Source organism: Manis javanica, chromosome 11 (assembly GCF_040802235.1).
Source record: "Manis javanica isolate MJ-LG chromosome 11, MJ_LKY, whole genome shotgun sequence".
Taxonomy (NCBI): Eukaryota; Metazoa; Chordata; class Mammalia; order Pholidota; family Manidae; genus Manis; species Manis javanica.
Window position 1 is genome coordinate 81,439,182 of NC_133166.1, and position 20,152 is coordinate 81,459,333.

The 20,152-nt window shown below is 35.1% G+C and overlaps 1 protein-coding gene across 4 annotated transcripts in view; it reads left to right on the top strand.

Annotated features, from left to right (window-relative positions):
* DNM3 (dynamin 3) overlaps window positions 1–20,152 on the top strand; it is a 546,077-nt gene that overhangs the window by 388,238 nt on the left and 137,687 nt on the right. For all 4 annotated transcript variants that reach the window (XM_073216760.1, XM_073216763.1, XM_073216762.1 and 1 more), the window contains one exon: window positions 9,835–9,944. In XM_073216760.1, the coding sequence (XP_073072861.1) occupies window positions 9,835–9,944 (110 nt within the window). The remainder of the gene's footprint in view (window positions 1–9,834; window positions 9,945–20,152) is intronic.

The window sequence follows — 20,152 nt, forward strand, 5'->3', positions numbered from 1 at the left end:
GGTCTGATTTGGGAGCAGAAACCTACACTGTGTGGTGCTCTGGACGTTGGGGAGCTCAGGCAGGTGGAGTGCTTGAGAGACAGATTGCGGCCATTTGTGGAGGAGGGGATGCACACCTGGCTGCTCTGGGACAAAGGAAAGGCAGGCAGTTTGAGAGACTTCCTAGCAGCGAGAGGGCTGCTGAAGGAGAGGGGTTTACACGGAGCTTGCTGTGTGGAGGAGGGGAGAGCTGGATAAGGTTGTTTGGGTGTGCTCTGCCCAGCTGGTTGGGAACTTTGAGGAGCTTAAGGTGCTCCATCCCCTGCCTGCCTGCTCAAGCTCTGAGGCCCCCTCACTCTGACATGCAGCCTGCTGCGCCTTCCTCCTGGCCTGCTGGCACTGGTTCGCAAACCAGCAATCACTGCGCTGGTGTCAGGCCAACCAGAAGGAGGTTCAGCATACAACAGCTATAGATGCAAAGCACGGAGGCTTACACCTGTGTGCTTGGCCCACTGACTTGGACCCTTGAGACAGGCACCACAGATGGGAATCAGGAAACAGATCTTTCCTCCCCCCAGGCACCAGCTCCACTCCCCTATGACTCCCAGCCTCACTCTAGGGGCTGAGCAGCTCCAGAGACTGTAGCTTCTGGGCACTAGTGGGCACCACACAGAATTATGAAACGTCAAAAAAACATGGTTCAGACCAAAATCTCACAAACACCAGAAAAAGGGCCTAATGAAGCTGAACTCACCAATCTTCCCTAAAGAGAGTTCAAAATAAAAATCATAAACATGCTTATGAAGGTACAGAAAAATATTCAAGAACTCAGGAAAAAATTTGTCAGAGATTTAATCACTAAGAAATTCCATATCCAAAATGAAACATACAATGGAGGGATTTAAAAGCTGATTAGATGTAGTAGAAGAGATGGTAAATGGAATAGAAATTAGAGAAGAGGAATACAAAGAAGCTGAGGCACAAAGAGAACAAAGAATCTCTAAAGATGAAAGAATACTGAGAGAACTGTGTGACCAATCCCAATGGAACAATATTCATATTATAGGGGTACCAGAAGAAGAAGATAGAAAAAGGGATAGAAAGTGTCATTGAGGAGGTAATTTCTGAAAACTTCCCCAATCTGGGGAAGGAGGTAGTCTCTCAGGCCATGGAGGTGCACAGATCTCCCAATACAAGGGACCCAAGGAAGACAATATCAAGACATATAATAATTAAAATGGCAAAGATCAAGGTTAAAGACAGACTTTTAAAAGCAGCTAGAGAGAGAAAAAAGATCACATACAAAGAAAAACCCATCAGGCTACCATCATATTTCTCAACAGAAACCTTACAGAACAGAAGGGAGTGGCATGATATATTTAATGCAATGAAGCAGAAGGGCCTTGAACCAAGAATACTATACCCAGCAAGGTTATCATTTAAATTTGAAGGAAGGATTAAAAAATTTTCAGATAAGAAAAAGTTGAGAGAATTTACCTCCCACAAATCACCTCTACAGAGAATTTTGGAGAGAATCCTATAGATGGAAGTATTCCTAAGGCTAAATAGATGTCACCCAAGGGATAGACAAAGAGCACAGAATATGATTCATAACATACAAAGAATGGAGGAGGAAGAAAAAGGAGGAAAATAAAAGAAGTACCTTTAGGTTGTGTTTGTAATAGCATACGAAGTGAGTTAAATTAGACTGTTAGATAGTAAGGGAATTACCCTTGAACCTTTGGTAACCACGAATCTAAAGCCTGCAAAGGCAATAAGTACATACCTGTCAATAACCACCCTAAATGTAAATGGTCTGAATGCACCAATCAAAAGACATAGAGTCACTGAAAAGATTAAAACACAAGACCCATCCATATGCTGCCTGCAAGAGACTCACTTAAAACCCAAAAACATACACAGACTGAAAGTAAAGGGATGGAAAAAGATATTTCATACAACTAACAGGGAGAAAAAAGCAGGAGGTGCAGTAATTCTTTCAGACAAAATAGACTTCAAAACAAAGAAAGTCACAAGTGACAAAGAAGGACATTACATAATGATAAAGGGGTTAGTCCAACAAGAGCATATAACTATTATAAATATCTGTGAACCCAACACAGGATCACCTACAGATGTGAAACAAATACTGACAGTATGAAAGGAGGAAATAGAATGGAGACATTTTAGGAGACATCAACACACCACTCACTCCAAAGGACAGATAAACCAGACAGGAAATAAGTAAAAAGATAGAGGCACTGAACAATGTATTAGAACAGATGGACCTAACGGACATCTACAGAACACTCCATCCAAAAGCAACATGATACACATTCTTCTCAAGTGCACATGGAACATTTTTAAGAATAGATCATATACTAGGCCACAAAAAGAGCCTCAGTAAATTCAAAAAGATTGAAATTGTACCAACCAGCTTCTCAGATCACAAAGGTATGAAACTAGAAATAAATTACACAAAGAAAGTGAAAAGCCCACAAACACATGGAGGCTTAATAACGTCCTCCTAAAAAATCAATGGATCAGTGACCAAATAAAAACAGAGATCAAGCAATATATGGAGATAAATGACAACAATAATTCAACAACACAAAAATCTGTGGGATGCAGTGAAGGCCATGCTAAGAGGGAAATATATTGCAATAGAGGTGTACCTCAGGAAAGAAGAACAATCCCAAATGAACAGTCTAAACTCACAATTAATGAAACTAGAAAAGGGAGATAAATGAGGCCCAAAGTCAGTAGAAGGAGGGGCATAATAAAGATTAAAGCAGAAATAAGTAAAATTGAGAAGAATAAAACAATAGAATCAATGAAAGCAGGAGCTGGTTCTTTGAGAAAATAAACAAAATAGATAAACCCCTAGCCAGACTAATCAAGAAAAAAAGAGAGTCTACACATATAAACAGAATCAGAAATGAGAAAGAAAAAATCACCACAGACACCACAGAAATACAAATTATGAGAGAATACTATGAAAAATTATATGCTAACAAACTGGATAACCTAGGAGAAATGGACAACTTTCTAGAAAAATACAACCTTCCAAGACTGACCAAGGAAGAAACAGAAAATCTGAATAGACCAATTACCAGCAAAGAAATTGAATTGGTAATCAAAAAACTACCGAAGAACAAAATCCCTGAACAAGATGGTTTCACTGCTCAATTTTATCAAACATTTAGTGAAGACCTAATACCCATCCTCCTTAAACTTTTCCAAAAAGTAGAAGAGGAGGGAATACTCCCAAACTCATTCTATGAGGCCAACATCACTCTAAGACCAAAACCAGGCAAAGACACCACAAAAAAAGTAAATTACAGACCAATATCCCTGATTAACATAGATGCAAAAATACTCAATGAAATATTAGCAAACTGAATTCAAAAATACATCAAAAAGATCATCCATCATAATCAAGTGGAACTCATCCCAGGGATGCAAGAATGGTACAACATTTGAAAATTCATCAACATCATCCACTACATCAACAAAAAGAAGGACAAAAACCACATGATCATCTCCATAGATGCTTACAAAGCATTTGACAAAATTCAACATCCATTCATGATAAAAACTCTCAACAAATTGGGTATAGAGGGCAAGTACCTCAACATAATAAAGGCCATATATGACAAACCCACAGCCAACTTTATACTTAGCAGCGAGAAGCTGAAAGCTTTTCCTTTAAGAATGGGAACAAGACAAGGATGCTCACTCTCCCCACTTTTATTCAACATAGTGTTGGAGGTCATAGCCACAGCAATCAAACAAAACAAAGAAATAAAAGGCATCCAGATTGTCAAGGAAGAATTCAAACTGTCCCTGTTTGCAGATGACGTGATATTGTATATAACTAACTCTAAAGACTCAACTCCAAAACTACTAGATCTAATATCTGAATTCAGCAAAGTTGCAGGATACAAAATTGATACACATAAATCTGTTGCATTCCTATACACTAATGATGAACTAGCAGAAAGAGAAATCAGGAAAACAATTCCATACACAATTGCATCAAAAAGAATAAAATACCTAGAAATAAACCTAACCAAGGAAGTGAAAGACCTATACCCTGAAGAGTACAGGACACTCTTAAAAGAAACTAAAGAGGACACTAATAAATGGAAATTCATCCCATGCTCTTCGCTAAGAATTATTATTGTCAAAATGGCCATCCTGCCTAAAGCAATCTAGAGATTCAATACAATCCCTATCAAAATATCTACAGCATTCTTCAATGAACTAGAGGAAATACTTTTAAAATTCATATGGAACCACAAAAGATGCTGAATAGCCAAAGCAATCTTCAGAAGAAAGAATAAAGCAGGGGGAATTATGCTCCCTGACTTAAGCTCTACTTCAAAGCCACAGTAATCAAGACAATTTGGTACTGGCACAAGAACAGATCCATAGACCAGTGGAACAGACTAGAGAGTCCAGATAAACCCAAGCATATATGGTCAACTAATATATGATAAAGGAGCAATGGATATACAATGGTGAAATGACAGCCTCTTCAACAGCTAGCGTTGGCAAAACTGGACAGCTACATGTAAGAGAATGAAACTGGATTATTGTCTAACTCTGTACACTGAAATTGGATCAAAGACCTGAATATAAGTCATGAAACCATAAAACTCTTAGAAAAAAATACAGACAAAAATCTCTTGGACATAAACATGAGCAACTTCTTCATGAACATATCTCCTCAGGCAAGGGAAACTAAAGGAAAAATGAACAAGGACTTTATCAAATTAAAAAGCTTCTGTACAGCAAAGGATACCATCAGTAGAACAAAAAGACATCCTACAGTATGGGAGAATATATTCATAAATGACATATTCGATAAAGTGTTGACATCCAAAATATATATAGAGCTCACATACCTCAACAAACAAAAAGCAAATAATCCAATAAAAAATGGGCACAGGATCTGAACAGACACTTCTCCAAAGAAGAAATTCAAATGGCCAACAGACACATGAAAATATGCTCCACATTGCTAATCATCAGGGAAATGCAAATTAAAACCACAATGAGAGATCACCTCACACCAGTTAGGATAGCCAACATCCAAAAGACAAACAACAACAAATGTGGGCGAGGATGTGGAGAAAGGGGAACCCTCCTACACTGCTGGTGGGAATGTAAACTAGTTCAACCATTGTGGAAAGCAGTATGGAGGTTCCTCAAAAAACTAAAAATAGAAATACCGTTTGACCCAGGAATTCCACTTCTAGGAATTTACCCTAAGAATGCAACAGCCCAGTTTGAAAAAGACATATGCACCCCTATGTTTATCACAGCACTATTTACAATAGCCAAGAAATGGAAGTAACCTAAGTGCCCATCAGTAGATGAATGGATGAAGAAGATGTGGTACATATACACATGGAATATTATTCAGCCGTAAGAAGAAAACAAATCCTACCATTTGCAACAACATGGATGGAGCTAGAGGGTATTATGCTCAGTGAAATAAGCTAAGTGGAGAAAAACAAATACCAAATGATTTCACTCATCTGTGGAGTATAAGAACAAAAGAAAAACTGTAGGAACAAAACAGCAGCACAATCACAGAACCCAAGAATGGAAAAACAGTTACCAAAGGGAAAGGGACTGGGGAGGATGGGTGGGAAGGAAGGGAGAAGGGGGAAAACGGGGCATTACAATTAGCGCACGTAATGTAAGGGGGTGGGGACATGGGGAAGGCAGTATATACAGAGAAGACAAGTAATGATTCTATAGCATCTTACGACACTGATGGACAGTGACTGTAATAGTGTTATGTGGTGGGGACTTGATAATAGGGGGAGTCTAGTAACCATAATGTTCAAGTAATTGTACATTAATGATATAAAAATAAAAATAAATAAATAAGTAAATAAAATAAAAAATTTATACTTAAATGAAAGATTAGGTGTTTAAAATGTCAAATCTTATTTCTTATTTATTTACAAATATTGCAAAAACTTTATCTAATTTTTTGTTTTTCTTTGCAAATGCAACCTACTTGAACAATAGACTTGACTGAACAATTTGAATTCCAAATGAGCAACCTTCACACAAATTTTTTAATGTAATGCATTAATAATGTGTAATGTCTCATATAAGGTGTAATTCAAAATGAATAGAATAAACAATACCTATTATATGATTGAAAGGAGATAATGGGGGATGACAGAAAGACAGTTTCATACTTGGGAAAACTTTTTAACAAAAGGTAGAACTTGAGCTGGACTCTAAATAATAAACTGATGTATTAGGGAGAAGGTGAAAGGGTATCTCGTGTTGGGAAAGACTGTTGGCAAAGCCATGTTTTTGTTTGAAATGGAGACTTCTTATGAAAGAGGAAAGGAGATATTGACAAATCAGGATCAGACCCATTTGTAGGTTTTTTTCAAAGTCACATTAGGGAGTTTTAGGGATTTTCTTCCATAAATAATAGAAAACGATGAAAGTTTTGAAGGACTATAATGAATTTGACAGAGTAGTTTTACAAAATTGCCCCTGGTGATGTTAGAGGTGTTCAAAGGCAAGGAAACTAATTAAGAGACCATTTATAAACATGTGTTTGTGAGATGCCAGGGACCTGGATTAATGTGGTGGGAATTTCAAACAAGGGGCACTCTGACAAATGCTTCAAACACATGCAATATAGTCTTGATGTAATAAAGGAGGTGAAGGAAGACAGTACTTCAGAAATGATAGTGAGGTTTCAGGTTGGGTGACTGGGAGGATGAAAAATACACCTGATGGCGGGATCAGAGAGGTCAGAAGAGAAAAATTGTTTGAATGGATGAGAGAAAGGAAAGTGATGATAAGTACAAGGGACTCAGTGCTGTTGCTGAAAGTTAATGTTGTGAGCCACATATATTATTTCAAATTGTCTACACCACATTCAAAACAGTAAAAATAAACAGATGAAATTATGCTGATGTAACTCTAGGGAGAATATCCTGGAGCAAAATACCTTTGAAACCGAAATCAGTCAAAGGGAGAAATATAGTGGGAGAAACCCATTTATTTCTTACAAGCAGTCCACTCCTGCTCTCCCATGTCTCTCATGACCCAGCTGCAGAAGAAGAGGCCCCCACCCAACCTCTCTGATCCAGATAAGCCCTGCTTGCCCTTGTAATTACCTACTGGTATGGAGATGGACTACTTCTCTGCACCCCTTGGAAACACCTATTGTGTGGAGATTCATTAAAGCCAGGCAAGAGATTCTGGAAATATTGCAATTTTATCCACAGCTTAATAATTTATTTACCCCAATTTAATCGTATCCAATTTAATCATATTTACCCACATATAATCAATATTAAAGTATTATGAGATAGTTTACATCCTTTTTCTCATACCAAGTCTTTGAAATCCAACAAGTATTTAACACCTAAAGCACATCCCAATTTAACTATCTACATTTTAAGTGCTTAGTAGCCACCTGTGGCTAGTGGCTACTATTTTGGACAGTGTCTTCCTGGACTGCTTAATAGAACTAACAAAGATTATGTAGCAAATGTTTCATTTAGGCTTGTGCTAAGGCTTATGTATTTTGGAAATTATAATTCAATTTATCTTTTATTCTCCTCTATTCCTTTTGTTTATTTTAGCTATTTTTTATTCAAGATGTTCTTTTAGCAGAACCTTATTCCTTTCCAAAAGCACCAAGAATTTTAGAAATATCCATGATATACTGTTTCATTGCTCTTTCATTTAGTTATCCATTGGACTTACAACTTAATTAAACAAATAGGTCTTGAGTCTTCTTTTTTTTCTGCCTTTGTCAGTCTTAAAAGTCATGATTATGAAATAAATTAGATACATGTTCTCAAAAACCTTAGATAAGTGACATTTAGCACTTTGGAAATGAAACTGCGTTTTTCATGTTCCCCTGTCTGCATATGTGTGTATTTCTCCAGTGTTTAATATCTGATGTAAACTTGCTGGATTTTGGTCTTCACTATATGCTAAAGAATGCAGTACAAAAGGGAGCCCACTTCTACGGAAAGCACGCCAAGAACATTGTGTTCCATCTTTACAATGAAATGCAGACTTCCCATTAAAAGGCAAATTCATCATTTCAAAAGGTTGAATAGCTGGTACATTAAAAAAAATCCAGCTGCTTAAATTTAGGGTATTAAAAACATCCAATAAAAAATAATGTTCCCTGGGTCTCAAGCATTTTCATTTGATTACGTATTGGATAGCTTTTCATTCAGTCTACAATCTTGCCTCTTAGAATACTGCCCTAAAATAATCTGACAAGTATTTCAAACAAGTTTGACTCAACTATGATACTTCATTTGCATCAATTACGTATTTTGCTATTTAGAATATTCATTTGCAAATATATTACTAATTTTTGTACAAGAAATATCAGAATCTTCTTACAGTGCTTTGCTTTTTCATGTTTATTAGGCTTCTCTCATTCTCATTTAGTTTCTTTTATGTTTTTCTTATCTTCTTTGAAGACATTTTCTGCGGAACAGCCATGTTGTTCTCCAACTAGCCTCCTTCAGCTTCAGTCATCTGTCTCTCTCTGCTTTACTATTCCCATATGTCCTGCCCAACTTTCTCCTGATTAATTTAGGAGTAAGAAGACACAAAGCCAGATACTCCCTGCTGTGCCTCTCTGTGGGGTCTGCAGACACCATGGCCACACATGGCTAGGGAGCCCAGCAGAGTTCACCATCTTACTGCGCCTAAACGCACATCCTCAAGAAAGAGCTGTTTGAAGCGCAGGAACCAAAAGGCTTATGTCAAACATATCTGTACGGTGCATGTAGCCACAGGGAATGTATTAATAGTTTATTAAACATTATGGATAAGTTTCCTTGCTCCTTCCTCTGGAGTCTAGTCCTGCCCTTCTTCAGGCTAGCACTAGAGACCTAGGCTTGGGACCATTCAAAGGACTACTGTTTAACAAAGACTGTGCTAAAATGCCTCTGGTAACAGATACTGACTAGGTTTCTTAAGCTGAGTATTTAGCTCTCTCCTATTATACTGGTTGTTAGGCATATATATATATATTATGTATATATTATAATATTGCCTCTGGGCTAGTCCCTAAAAGTAAATATTTCTAACAATTCTTTGGCATCCAATATGTTTTACTAAGACCAGTTTGGTTCCATTCGCAGACCTCCCCTCTCCATTGTCCATTTTCTTCTTAAACAATTGTTCATTTTAAAAGAAAATTTATTCTAGTTAGTATCAGTCTATTTCAAATGGGTTCCTTTTCCTCTAAGAGCTCAACAATTTAATGGAGTCTTTTTTTTTTTCTGGACCCACATGTTATTCTAGACCCAAATGAAGGGAGTATTTTCTGTGCTTTGTCATAGTTTGTAAGGGGTATTTCACACTGGGGTCCTGTGCTTCCAGCCCCCTGCCAACATTGACTATCCAAACTGCTTAGGCTGCAAATAAAATATGAAATGAAATCCATCTGGCATTTCTCATTGAATTAGGACCAGAACATTTTTGTTAAATGTTAACAGATGGCTAAATTCTTAGTATCAAACTAACATTTTAAAACATCTAAGGGGACCCACATGATGAAGAAAGGATAGAGGACCATGTGTTTTCTCCATCACTGAGCCCTTCCTTCCCCTATACTTTCCCGCCCCTCATCCTTCCAACCCACGTGTTAAGAATCATTGGGGTCTCCCAGCTCAAATAACTTTTATTCTTTGGTAGCTGATATCAAAATATTAAGTGATGGTATCAAAATACTGTAATCAGATATTGGCCAGCTCAAGTGATATATTGCTATGGGCATGTTTCAAGATCTTTCACTAAAGCCAATTCTCTCCCTTTCTCTCTTAATAGGAAAAAGAAAAGAAGTATATGCTTCCTTTGGACAACCTGAAAGTTCGGGATGTGGAAAAGAGCTTTATGTCTAGCAAGCACATTTTTGCACTCTTTAATACAGAACAAAGGTAAGAAAATGAAGCAGCTTCTGTTTTCAGATTTTTTCCTTTAATTCCTACATGATTTAGAGATCATATTTACAAGATTTCCTTTGGTTCCCCCTTGAAATTTGTGAACTGTCCAGTTTTCCTTCCATTTATTTTGTATTTTTAGCTTCCACTGTAGGTTATGGATTCAAAAGGTTAAAACTTTGGATAAGGAAGATCTCAAGTAGTTTATTCCTTACTTTTCTAGCAGGTACCCAAACCATACTGCTTCCATTCTTAAACTACATTCTATTACTTTAAAGTTTTCCTTATCCTGGATTTATTGTTTACATAGTTACAAAATTACTCAGTTGTGAATTTTAATAGTATCTGTCTAACATGGATGGATATCACTTAAGACTGTCTCATTTATTGTGACTGTATCTTGCATCAGTGAATAGAATTATTCGCTTCATGTAAATATGAATGTATAGTACTTTACAGTCTGTCCACCTTCATTGTTTGCTTTTTGTAACAGTTGCACATGAGGTGGAAAGATAGAATAGTGTGGTTACTGTTTTATGAATTAGAAATGTATCTCTGAGAAGTTAGCTGACTTTTTTAAGAGAGCAAAATTAGGACCCAGGAGAGCTTAAAACCTGAATCAGTACTTCTGTATCTAAGTCTCCCTTTCTTTCTACTTATATTTCCTTTTCTTTTCTTCTTCTTGTATTTCCTTTACTTTTCTTCTTCTGCCACTAATATACAGCATCAAAACTTAATTTGGGACTAATTATAACAGAGTACCAATGCTTGTTCACTGAAATTAAGCAGTAAAGTTAAATAAACAAATGGAGAGGTAATAGGACATGGCATAGAGAGTTGTAAAAGGGCTACAACCGGGCAAGGATAATAAAGGAGATCTTTGCCAAATGGAAATGTGATGGAAAAAAGCTAATTAATTTCTATGAGTCAGTTTATCAAGAGACCCAGTCATTATGTGGCAGGGTTTAATCTTAACCTGTCTCTCCAGGTCTTTTATTTATTTAGCAATGAATGAAGTTTCTTGATTAAATTCAATGACTAGTCCAGGGTCAATCACACGGTAAATCAATATAGCAAAAAAAGCCTTCTTCCTACATTCCCAGTCAGTTGCTCAGGGTAACTCATTATACAAAAATACCTAGAAAAACCACAAGACCATAGCATTTAAAGAATCAGGCAGAAAGAAAATTAAATACAATTCCCCTATGAAACACTGAGATGGGATTTTTTAAAGGCTTACTATTATTTGAGAATAGATTAAGAAAAACAATGAAAATGATAAAGAATGGAAAGGTTTACTAGAGAGAACAACAATGTGTCCTCCTACTAGGACCAAGCTCAGACATTTTGTACCTTCCTCAGTGCAGTGGGGAACTGGGAGTTCCTCCAGGAATCTTCAGAGGTGTGCTCAGCCTTCTTGCTTTGTCTGAGAGTGGGAAATGTAACTACCACACAGGAGTCCTTGGTCAACCTGGAAAGTCCAGGTCATAGAAGAGGTGGGTACAAGCTAAAAAATCAGACAAGAATAGTAGAGTTGTTTCATCTTTATAAGACAAAATACAGCTGTGGGTTTTAAAGAGAGAGAAAGACACCAAAATAAGAAAACTCTGGACTTTTAAAAATCTGGGTGTTGTGGAATCCTATAATTCTTAGAAGGTATTGAACTCTTAAACTACTTTTCAGAGACCTCTGTGATATATAGGCACATTCACCATAGTTTTTCCTCTGAAATCTTGGTTATTTTCCATCATCTTTGTACCGGTTAGAATTTTCAGCATAATGCTGAATACAATTGGACAGCCTGTCTTGTTTATGATTTTAAGGAGAAATATTTCATAATTTTATAGTTAAGTACTTTCTGATAGGTACCTGATGTAAGGTAAAGAGGATCCCTTGTGTTCCTAGTTAAGATTTCTGTTTCTGTTTTAATCATAGATGGGTTTTATCAAGTGTTTTTGTGCCTCTACAGAGAAGAATATATGCTTTTCTATTCATGTGGTGAAATATATTAATGCTTTATTAACCTTCTAATGTTAAACTATTCTTGATCACCTGGAATTAAACCTAGTTAAGTCATGATGTGTTATTATTTATTATGCATTGCTGGCCTAAGTTTGCTAGCATTTATTTGGACTTTCACATCTATAGTTTTTAAGTGAGATTGGTTCATAAATGTTCTTTTTCATGCTGTCCCTGAAATTTTCATATCAAGGTTGTGTTGGCCTCATAATTGAAGTGAGAATAAGTCTTTATTGTTCTTTGGAACACTCTGTACAAGATAAGAATTAATTGATTGCTAATTTATTGTTTGGAAGAGCTCACCTGTAATCATCTTGCCCCGGTGGACAGTTTTAACTAGTTATTTTTAAACTAGATTTTTAAGAGACTTTTAGCTAGTGATTTAATATATGTAGCATTATAAACTGGTTCAGGTTTTCTATTTTTTCCATGATTGTTTGGACACATATTTTTTCCTAGGTATTGTCCATTCTGTTCATTTTAAAATATATTATCATCAAAATATATTTCTTAATGTTCAATTTTTTCAAATTTCTGCTGTTCCTGAAATGTTACCCCTTTTTAAAATTTCTAATATTAAGCCGTATCTTTTTTTAACTTGATCTCTCTTGCCAGAGTTTAATTGATTTTTAAAGAATGAGTTTTTTACTTTTTTGATCCTCTATTGTGTATATTCTTTCTATTGCGATAATTTCTGCTCATTTCTTCATTATTTCCTTCCTTATATTTTCTTTGTGTTTACTTTGTAGGTCTTGTTTTCTAACTTTTAAATTTAGATGAGGAACTCATCAGTTTTTATCCTTTCTCTTTTTATATCTGCATATAAATCTGAAGTTTTTCCCCTAGGTAGTCTCAAGCTGATTACCACAAATTTTGAAATATAATATTTTTATTCACATTAAGTTCTGCTTTCTTCAATATTTTCTTTCCATAATCTTCATTATAATTTATTCTTTGAAATGTTTAGAAGTGTGTTTTACATTTTATAATGCATGGAATTATTCTTTTGTTGTTAACTTCTAACTTAATTGTTAGAATTTAATACCATGGTAAATTTTCATAAATATTCCATGTATGCTTGAGGAGAATGTATTGATTTGGGTGTACAGGGTTCCATGAGAGTCTGCTGAATTTTGCCTGTTAATTATACAATCCAATCTCTTGAGTTACTTTTTCATCTTGATTATTTCACTCAACAGGTATATAATGTTACATGTCAGCTACTTCTTATATACTTAAAATAGATCTGTGAATAAAATACAGAAAAAAGATAATGCATTTTAAATCACATTTTAGAGAGTGGTGTTGGCAGGGAGACAGGTAAAAGCCATAAAGAATCTCACATTATCAGAGGAGTATTAAAAATCTCTTTATGAGTGTGATTTCTATTATTCTAGTAAGTCTGTTAGTTTTTGCTTTATGCATTTTGAAGCCAATCTATGTTATTATGTTCTTACAAGTTTAGAATTATATCTTCCTGATGACTTTCAAAAAAAATAATTTTGTGGCAGCACTCTTATTCCTAACAATACTATTTGCCTTAAAATTTATTATGTCTGATCTTAATATAGCTATGTCACCTTTCTTGTGGAGAAAGAAAAATAATATTTGCTTTATTGTGGTTAAGTAATTTATCTTATTTACTTCCTTGTGCAATCTATATTTCTGTATTTGTATTAGGTGTTTCTCCCGTAATGGCAAGTACTGGATTTGTTTGTTTGCTTTTAATCTTGTGAGATATTTTTCTTTTAAATAATTAGCACATTTATATTTTAAATTATTGCCAATGGCTTATTGAATTTATTTGAATATTATTTTAGTCTTTGTTTACCCCGCATTTTAAAATATTTTTTCATAATTTTTAATTGAAATAGAATTTATATATAATATTATCTTCATTTCAGATGAACAATTTAGTTATTCATCAATTATATACATCATTAAATGCTCACAATTATAAGTGTAGATACTATCTTTCACCATACAAAGATGTTACAATATTACAAGCTATATTCCCTATGCTATACTTCCATCCCTGTGACTGAATTCTTTTATAATTTGAAGTTTTTACCTCTTTATCCTCTCCACCTATTTTACCTGTCCCTCCCCTGAATGTAACCAACCATCCATTCTCTGTGTTTATGAGTCTATTTCTGTTTTGTTGTTTATTTTCATTTTGATTTCACATACAAGTGAAACCGTCTGGTATTTCTCTTCCTCTGATTGACATATTTCACTTAGCATAATACACTCTAGATCCATCCATGTTGTCACATATTTCTTTTATTTTTCTGGCTGAATAATATTCCATTGTATATACATACTGTCTCTTCTTTATTCATATATTAATGAATAGGACTTCTTACTTTTTTATGGCTGAATAATATTCCTGTGTGTGTGTGTGTGTTGTGTGTACATACCACCTCTCCTTTGTCCATTCATCTATTGATGGGCACCTCAGTTACTTTTATATTTTGGCTATTGTAAATAATGCAGCAGTAAACATAGAGATGCATATATCTTTTTGAATCAGAGCTTTTGTTTTCTGCAGGTAAATTCCTAAAAGTGGAGTTACTGGGTAATGTGGTATTTCTATTCTTTAGTTTTTTGAGGAACTTCCATACTGCTTTGTATAATGGCTGCACCAATTTACATTCCCTTTTTCCCACATCCTCACCAATACTTGTTATTTATTGTCTTTTGGATAGTGGCCATTCTAACTGGTGTGAGATGATATCTCATTGTAGTTTTGATTTGCATTTCCCTGAGGAGTAGTGATGTGGAGCATCTTTTCATGTGTCTGTTGGCCATCTGTATTTCTTTGGAGAAACATCTGTTCAGATTCTCTGCCCATATTTTAATTGGTTTACTTGTTTTTTTGGTGTTGAGTTATATAAATTCTTTATATATTTTGGATGTTAATCCCTATCAGATAAATCATTTATGGATATATTCTCCCTTTTCATTTCACTGATGTTTCCCTTTGCTGTGCAGAAGACCTTTAGCTTGATATAGTCCACTTGATTATTTTTGCCTTTTTTCCCCTTGATAGGGGAAACATATCCAGAAAAAAGTGTCTAATGTTGATGTTCTAGAGTTCACTGTCTGTGTTTTCTTCTAGGAGTTTTATAGTTTCAGGTCTTATATTTAGGTCTTTAATCCATTTTGAGTTTATTTTTGTGACTGGTATAAGATAGTGATCCAGTTATATTCTCTTGCATGTAGCTGTCCAATTTTCTCAACACCATTTATTGAAGAGACTATCTTCCCAATTGTATATTCTTCCCTCTTTTGTCATAGATTAATTGACCATATAGGTGTAGGTTTATGTCTGGGCTCTCTATTTTGTTCCATTGGTCTATATATCTGTTCTTATGCCAGCATGATACAATTTTGATTAATGTGGCTTTGTAGTAGAGCTTGAAATCAGGGAGCATGTTATCCAGCTTTGTTCTTCTTTCTCAAGATTGCCTTGGTTTTGGGGGGCCTTTCATGATTCCATTTAAATTTAAGGATTATTTACTCTAGTTCAGTGAAAAATGTCATTGGTATTTTGATAGGATTGCTATCTGTAGATTGTTTTGAACAGTATGGACGTTTTAACATGAGCATGGGATAGCTTTCCATTTATTTGTGTAATCTTTGATTTCTTTCAACTTTTTTTATAGTTTTTGAAGTACACATCTTTCACCTCTTTGGGTAGATTTTTTCCTAGATATTTTATTCTTTTTGATGCAGTTGTAAATGGGATAGATTTCTCAATTTCACTTTCTGCTATTTCATTATTTAAATATAGAAATGCAACATTTCTGTACGTTGATTTTGTATCCTGCAACTTTACTGAATTCATTTACTAGTTATAATAGCTTTTTGGTAGAGTCTTTAGAATCTTCTATATATAATACTATGTTACCTGCAATAGTGACTATTCACCTCTTCCTTACCTATTTAGATGCCTTTTATTTCTCTATCTTGTCTGAATGAATAAAAGTGTGAGAGTGGGCATCCTTGTCTTTTTCCTGATATTAGAGGAAAGCTTTTAGCTTTTCACCATTGAGTATGATCTTAGTTGTAGGCTTGTCATATATGGCCTTTATTATGTTGCAAAATGGGCCCACTATATCTACTTAATTGAGAGTTTTTATCATGAATGGATGTTGAATATAGTCAAATGATTTTTTAGCATCTATTGACACAATCATATGATTCTTATTTTTTGTTAATGTAGTGTATCACATTGATTGATTTATGGATATTGAACCATCCTTGCATCCCTGGGAAAAATCCTACTTGATTGTAGTAAATGATCTTTTCAATGTCTTTTTGAATTAGGCTTGCTAATATTTTGTTGAGGATTTTTGCAGCTATGCTCATCAGGGATGTTAGTCTGTTATTTTCCTTTTTTGTACTGCCTTTGTCTAGTTTTGGTATCAAGGTGATGCTGGCCTCAGGAATGAGTTTGGAAGCTTTCCTTCCTCTTCAATTTTCTTGGAATAGTTTAAGTAGGAGAGATATTAACTTTTCTTTAAATGTTTGGTAGAATTCACCTGTGAAGCCACCTGGTATTGGAATATTATTTGTTGGGATATTTTTTATTACTGAATTGATTTTGTTACTAGTAATTGGCCTGTTCAGTGTTTCTGTTTCTTCCTAGTTCAGTCTTGGAAGATTTTATGTTTCTAGGAATTTATCCACTTCCTCTAAGTTGTTCAATTCCTTTCAAACCAATTAGAGAAAAACATTTATCATTCTCCCACTCTCTCATATATTCTCCCAATAAAAAATATTTATTCTATTATTCATTCCAAAGTATTTATTGGGCATTTCAGCATTATCAGCCCTGCATGTCATATTGGTACCCTAAATGAAATATAAGATATGATCTTGTTTTTTATGGCATTTGTAATCACCATTGAGTGTCAAACATTCTTTTGTCACTGATCTAAAGACATAAAATTTAAGAAATCATAAAGAGATAAAAAAAAAGGGGAGGAAGGGTTGTCTAGTTGAGAGGATATTATACATGAAATGGGTTATAGTATAGAAGGTAACATTTAACCAGATTATATGATAGTATGTTCCATTCCAGTACTTCTCTGAAGGAGTAGCAGAGAACACAGGATTTGGCCACAAGCAATAGTTAGTGTTATAGAAGATGATTCTCATTGGATATTGGCATGAATTGTTGAAGAGGAAATTGAAAGGAATAATGCAAAGAAGGAATAGAATCAGTCACAGCAAATGTGTGGGAAATGTTGCTTATTCTGTTGCCAGCCTTTTCTGGATGAGAGGCTAATTTCAAAAGCAAGATGAGTCCTAGTTAAAAAAACAAAAACACTCCTTCTTTTTCCATAAAGCTTACTGAACTGGTCTTATTCATGTAAGTCTATGTATTTTAATATTATATATAGAGAGAAAACCATGCATCTGTCAAAAGCCCATATTATGCTTAACACAATTCTATCAATTATAATTACATGGTATTCCTTCCACCACTTAACACTGATTCTGAGGTTATGTTCCTCTTTTTTCTTTCTTCTGAGACAAGATCATATAAGAAAAAAAGTATTCTTTCCTTGCCTTAAGATGCATTTATCCTTGGTTAATTTAGAAGAGATTTGGTAAATCCTTCTATTGCTTTGTAGTCTTCATTCCTGTCTTCCACTGCAGTATTTTGGGTCCATTTGTTTAGTCATTCATCAGACCCATGGGAGATGCACTAGCTTGGCTCCTATGTGAATACTGGATTGGCACCATTGAAAGTGTAAACTATCATGGCTTTGGGGTTCTTTGGGATTTAAGAGATAATCTTGTCTGTCTGCCTCACTTTACATGTTAAAGAGTTAACACTGATAACAATGAAATGCCTTAACCATGTCACAAAGGCAGTTAATGACAGAGACAGAACTATAACCCATGTCTGATGTCTCCTGATCCAGGGCTCTTTCTGATGCTGTAAATTTGATATTAACTATGAGGAATAAGAATTCCACCTAATATTTTGATTGGAATTGTTCCTAAAGGAGCAGCACTGGAGAGATTTTAACTTCTTGAGTAGGTGTTTCAGTTTGTTCTTAGGTCTTAAAATTTCTATGGAATGCTTTTAGGCCTATTTGCAAAGCCTGACACAGAACTGACTAGTATCCTTGCCACAGTTCTTGGACAATCACATTAGCCATTGCTACTTCTACCACTGCATTATTCCTAAGAGCTAATTCAGTTGCTATTTCCACTTTTCACTATAAAGTTTAAAACAGTTATTCTGTAGTTCCCAATCATCAGGTGTGTGGAAATTGATACATTTAATATCCTTCTTTAAAAAGCCTTCAGTGTCTTGGTGAATTAATATGATCTTTATGAGTCTAGTGACCAGGTTTTTGAGCCATTCTAAAAAGTATTTTAATGCTAAGATTTTTATAAAGGAAGGAATTGTTACTAGTTGCAGTGACTTCAGCGCTTGAAGAGAATGAATTTCACACCTCCACTGAATTAGCCTAAAAAATCTCCAGGTAAGACTGTGCATCCCCCAGCCCTCCTCTGGGGCCTTTCAAAGAGGGCATCCTAGATACCTACGGAGACTGATAAGTTGCATTTGTTCTCACATTCATTGCATTACCAAGTCATTTTGGAAATCTAAAGTAAAAGATTCATAAACTTTCTTGTGGCAGGGTCTAAACTGAAGATTGGAATGCTCCCCCAGGTTTTTGTTCTATTTGATTTTTTTTAGAAATGCCGTGTTTTCTCTAGTAGGAGCACATCTAAATAATGGCCTCTCTGTGCTGGTCTTTGAGTTTCCCGGCAGGCCTTCACTTTTCAGGTCCTGCTAAGGCCCATTTGGTCCAAGGTATGTCAGCTCTGGTAGCCAGCACAGATCGTGTCTGTCCAGGGGCTTTGTCGGGCAGCTACATGGTATTTTCTGAGCAGCTCTTGGAGTTGTCCAGTTTTGTTTTCTTTTAAAATAAGGCATTCTTTCTTTGACACTGCTTTGTAGGTTCAATACAGAATACGGTTCATCAACATTACCAAGTGTTCCAATTCACCTCCTCCCCTCTTTTCCTACTGAAAGTGATTTTAGGATGTTTCACGACTCCACTTTGTCCCCAGCACATTGCCAACACTCAATAAATGTCAAATAATGCCACACTACAGCTAGTGTGTGCTCTTTGGGCATTCTTAAAAGAATGGCTCTTTATTCTCATTGTTGAGTAGTATATTTTTCTACTTGTTAGCTGGAAAGGATTTGGAGTCAGGTTTTTCATTTATATACCTTTATGGCAATGTTTCTATATTAAGACATGCTTGGAATTTAAGATGTTTGGGAAAGTGCTTAATTAAACAAATATGCTAGGCTAAAGGTGGTATGCAATGCCTTGTCTAAAAGTTCATATCTTACTTGGATGTGGTGGAGTGTCAAATCTATACTAAAAGGGAAGTAATTACTCTTTCATAAATAAGGATGGCAGAGGCTCATATTTATAGGAAACCAGTAGAGTAAAAAACATCTAATGTTTTGTACTAGGAAATGAAATACTGTATAAGGAAAACAATGCTATTAAGCTTGTGTTTGGAACATAAACAAGACACCTGGAGCAGTTATTTCATTTATCCCACTGTCATCAAAAGAATAGTTAAGACATTTCTTTGACTACATTTGAATATTGTCAAAAGACTGTCTAAGAATTTTTAAGAATACTAAGGAGGAATTGTTTATCTTCTGAATACTCTGATTCCAAGAAGAACATTTTTCTTTGTCAGATGAAGATTTAGTTAATAACCAGCCTTCCCAATCTAAGATGAGTAATGAAATGTGTGTCATCCTACATTTTCCCATAGAGTTTGGATGGGTCATCTTTCCACTGTAATACCCTTTAATTATGAATACTTGGTGGAGGAAAAAAATTAGTTTGAGAGTAAAAATTCTTTATTACTCTCAGTTGACTTATCCAGTTCATTGTACTCTTTTTATTATTATTATTATTATAGTATCATTGATATACATTCTTATGTTGGTTTCAAATGTGTAGCACAGTGGTTTAACAATTACCCACATTACCAAATCTTCACCCCTCTAATGCAGTTACTATCTATAAACATAGGAAGATGTTACAGAATCATTGGCTGTATTCTCCATTCTGTACTACCATATCCCTGACCAACTTATATTGTGATTGCAAATTATTGTGCCC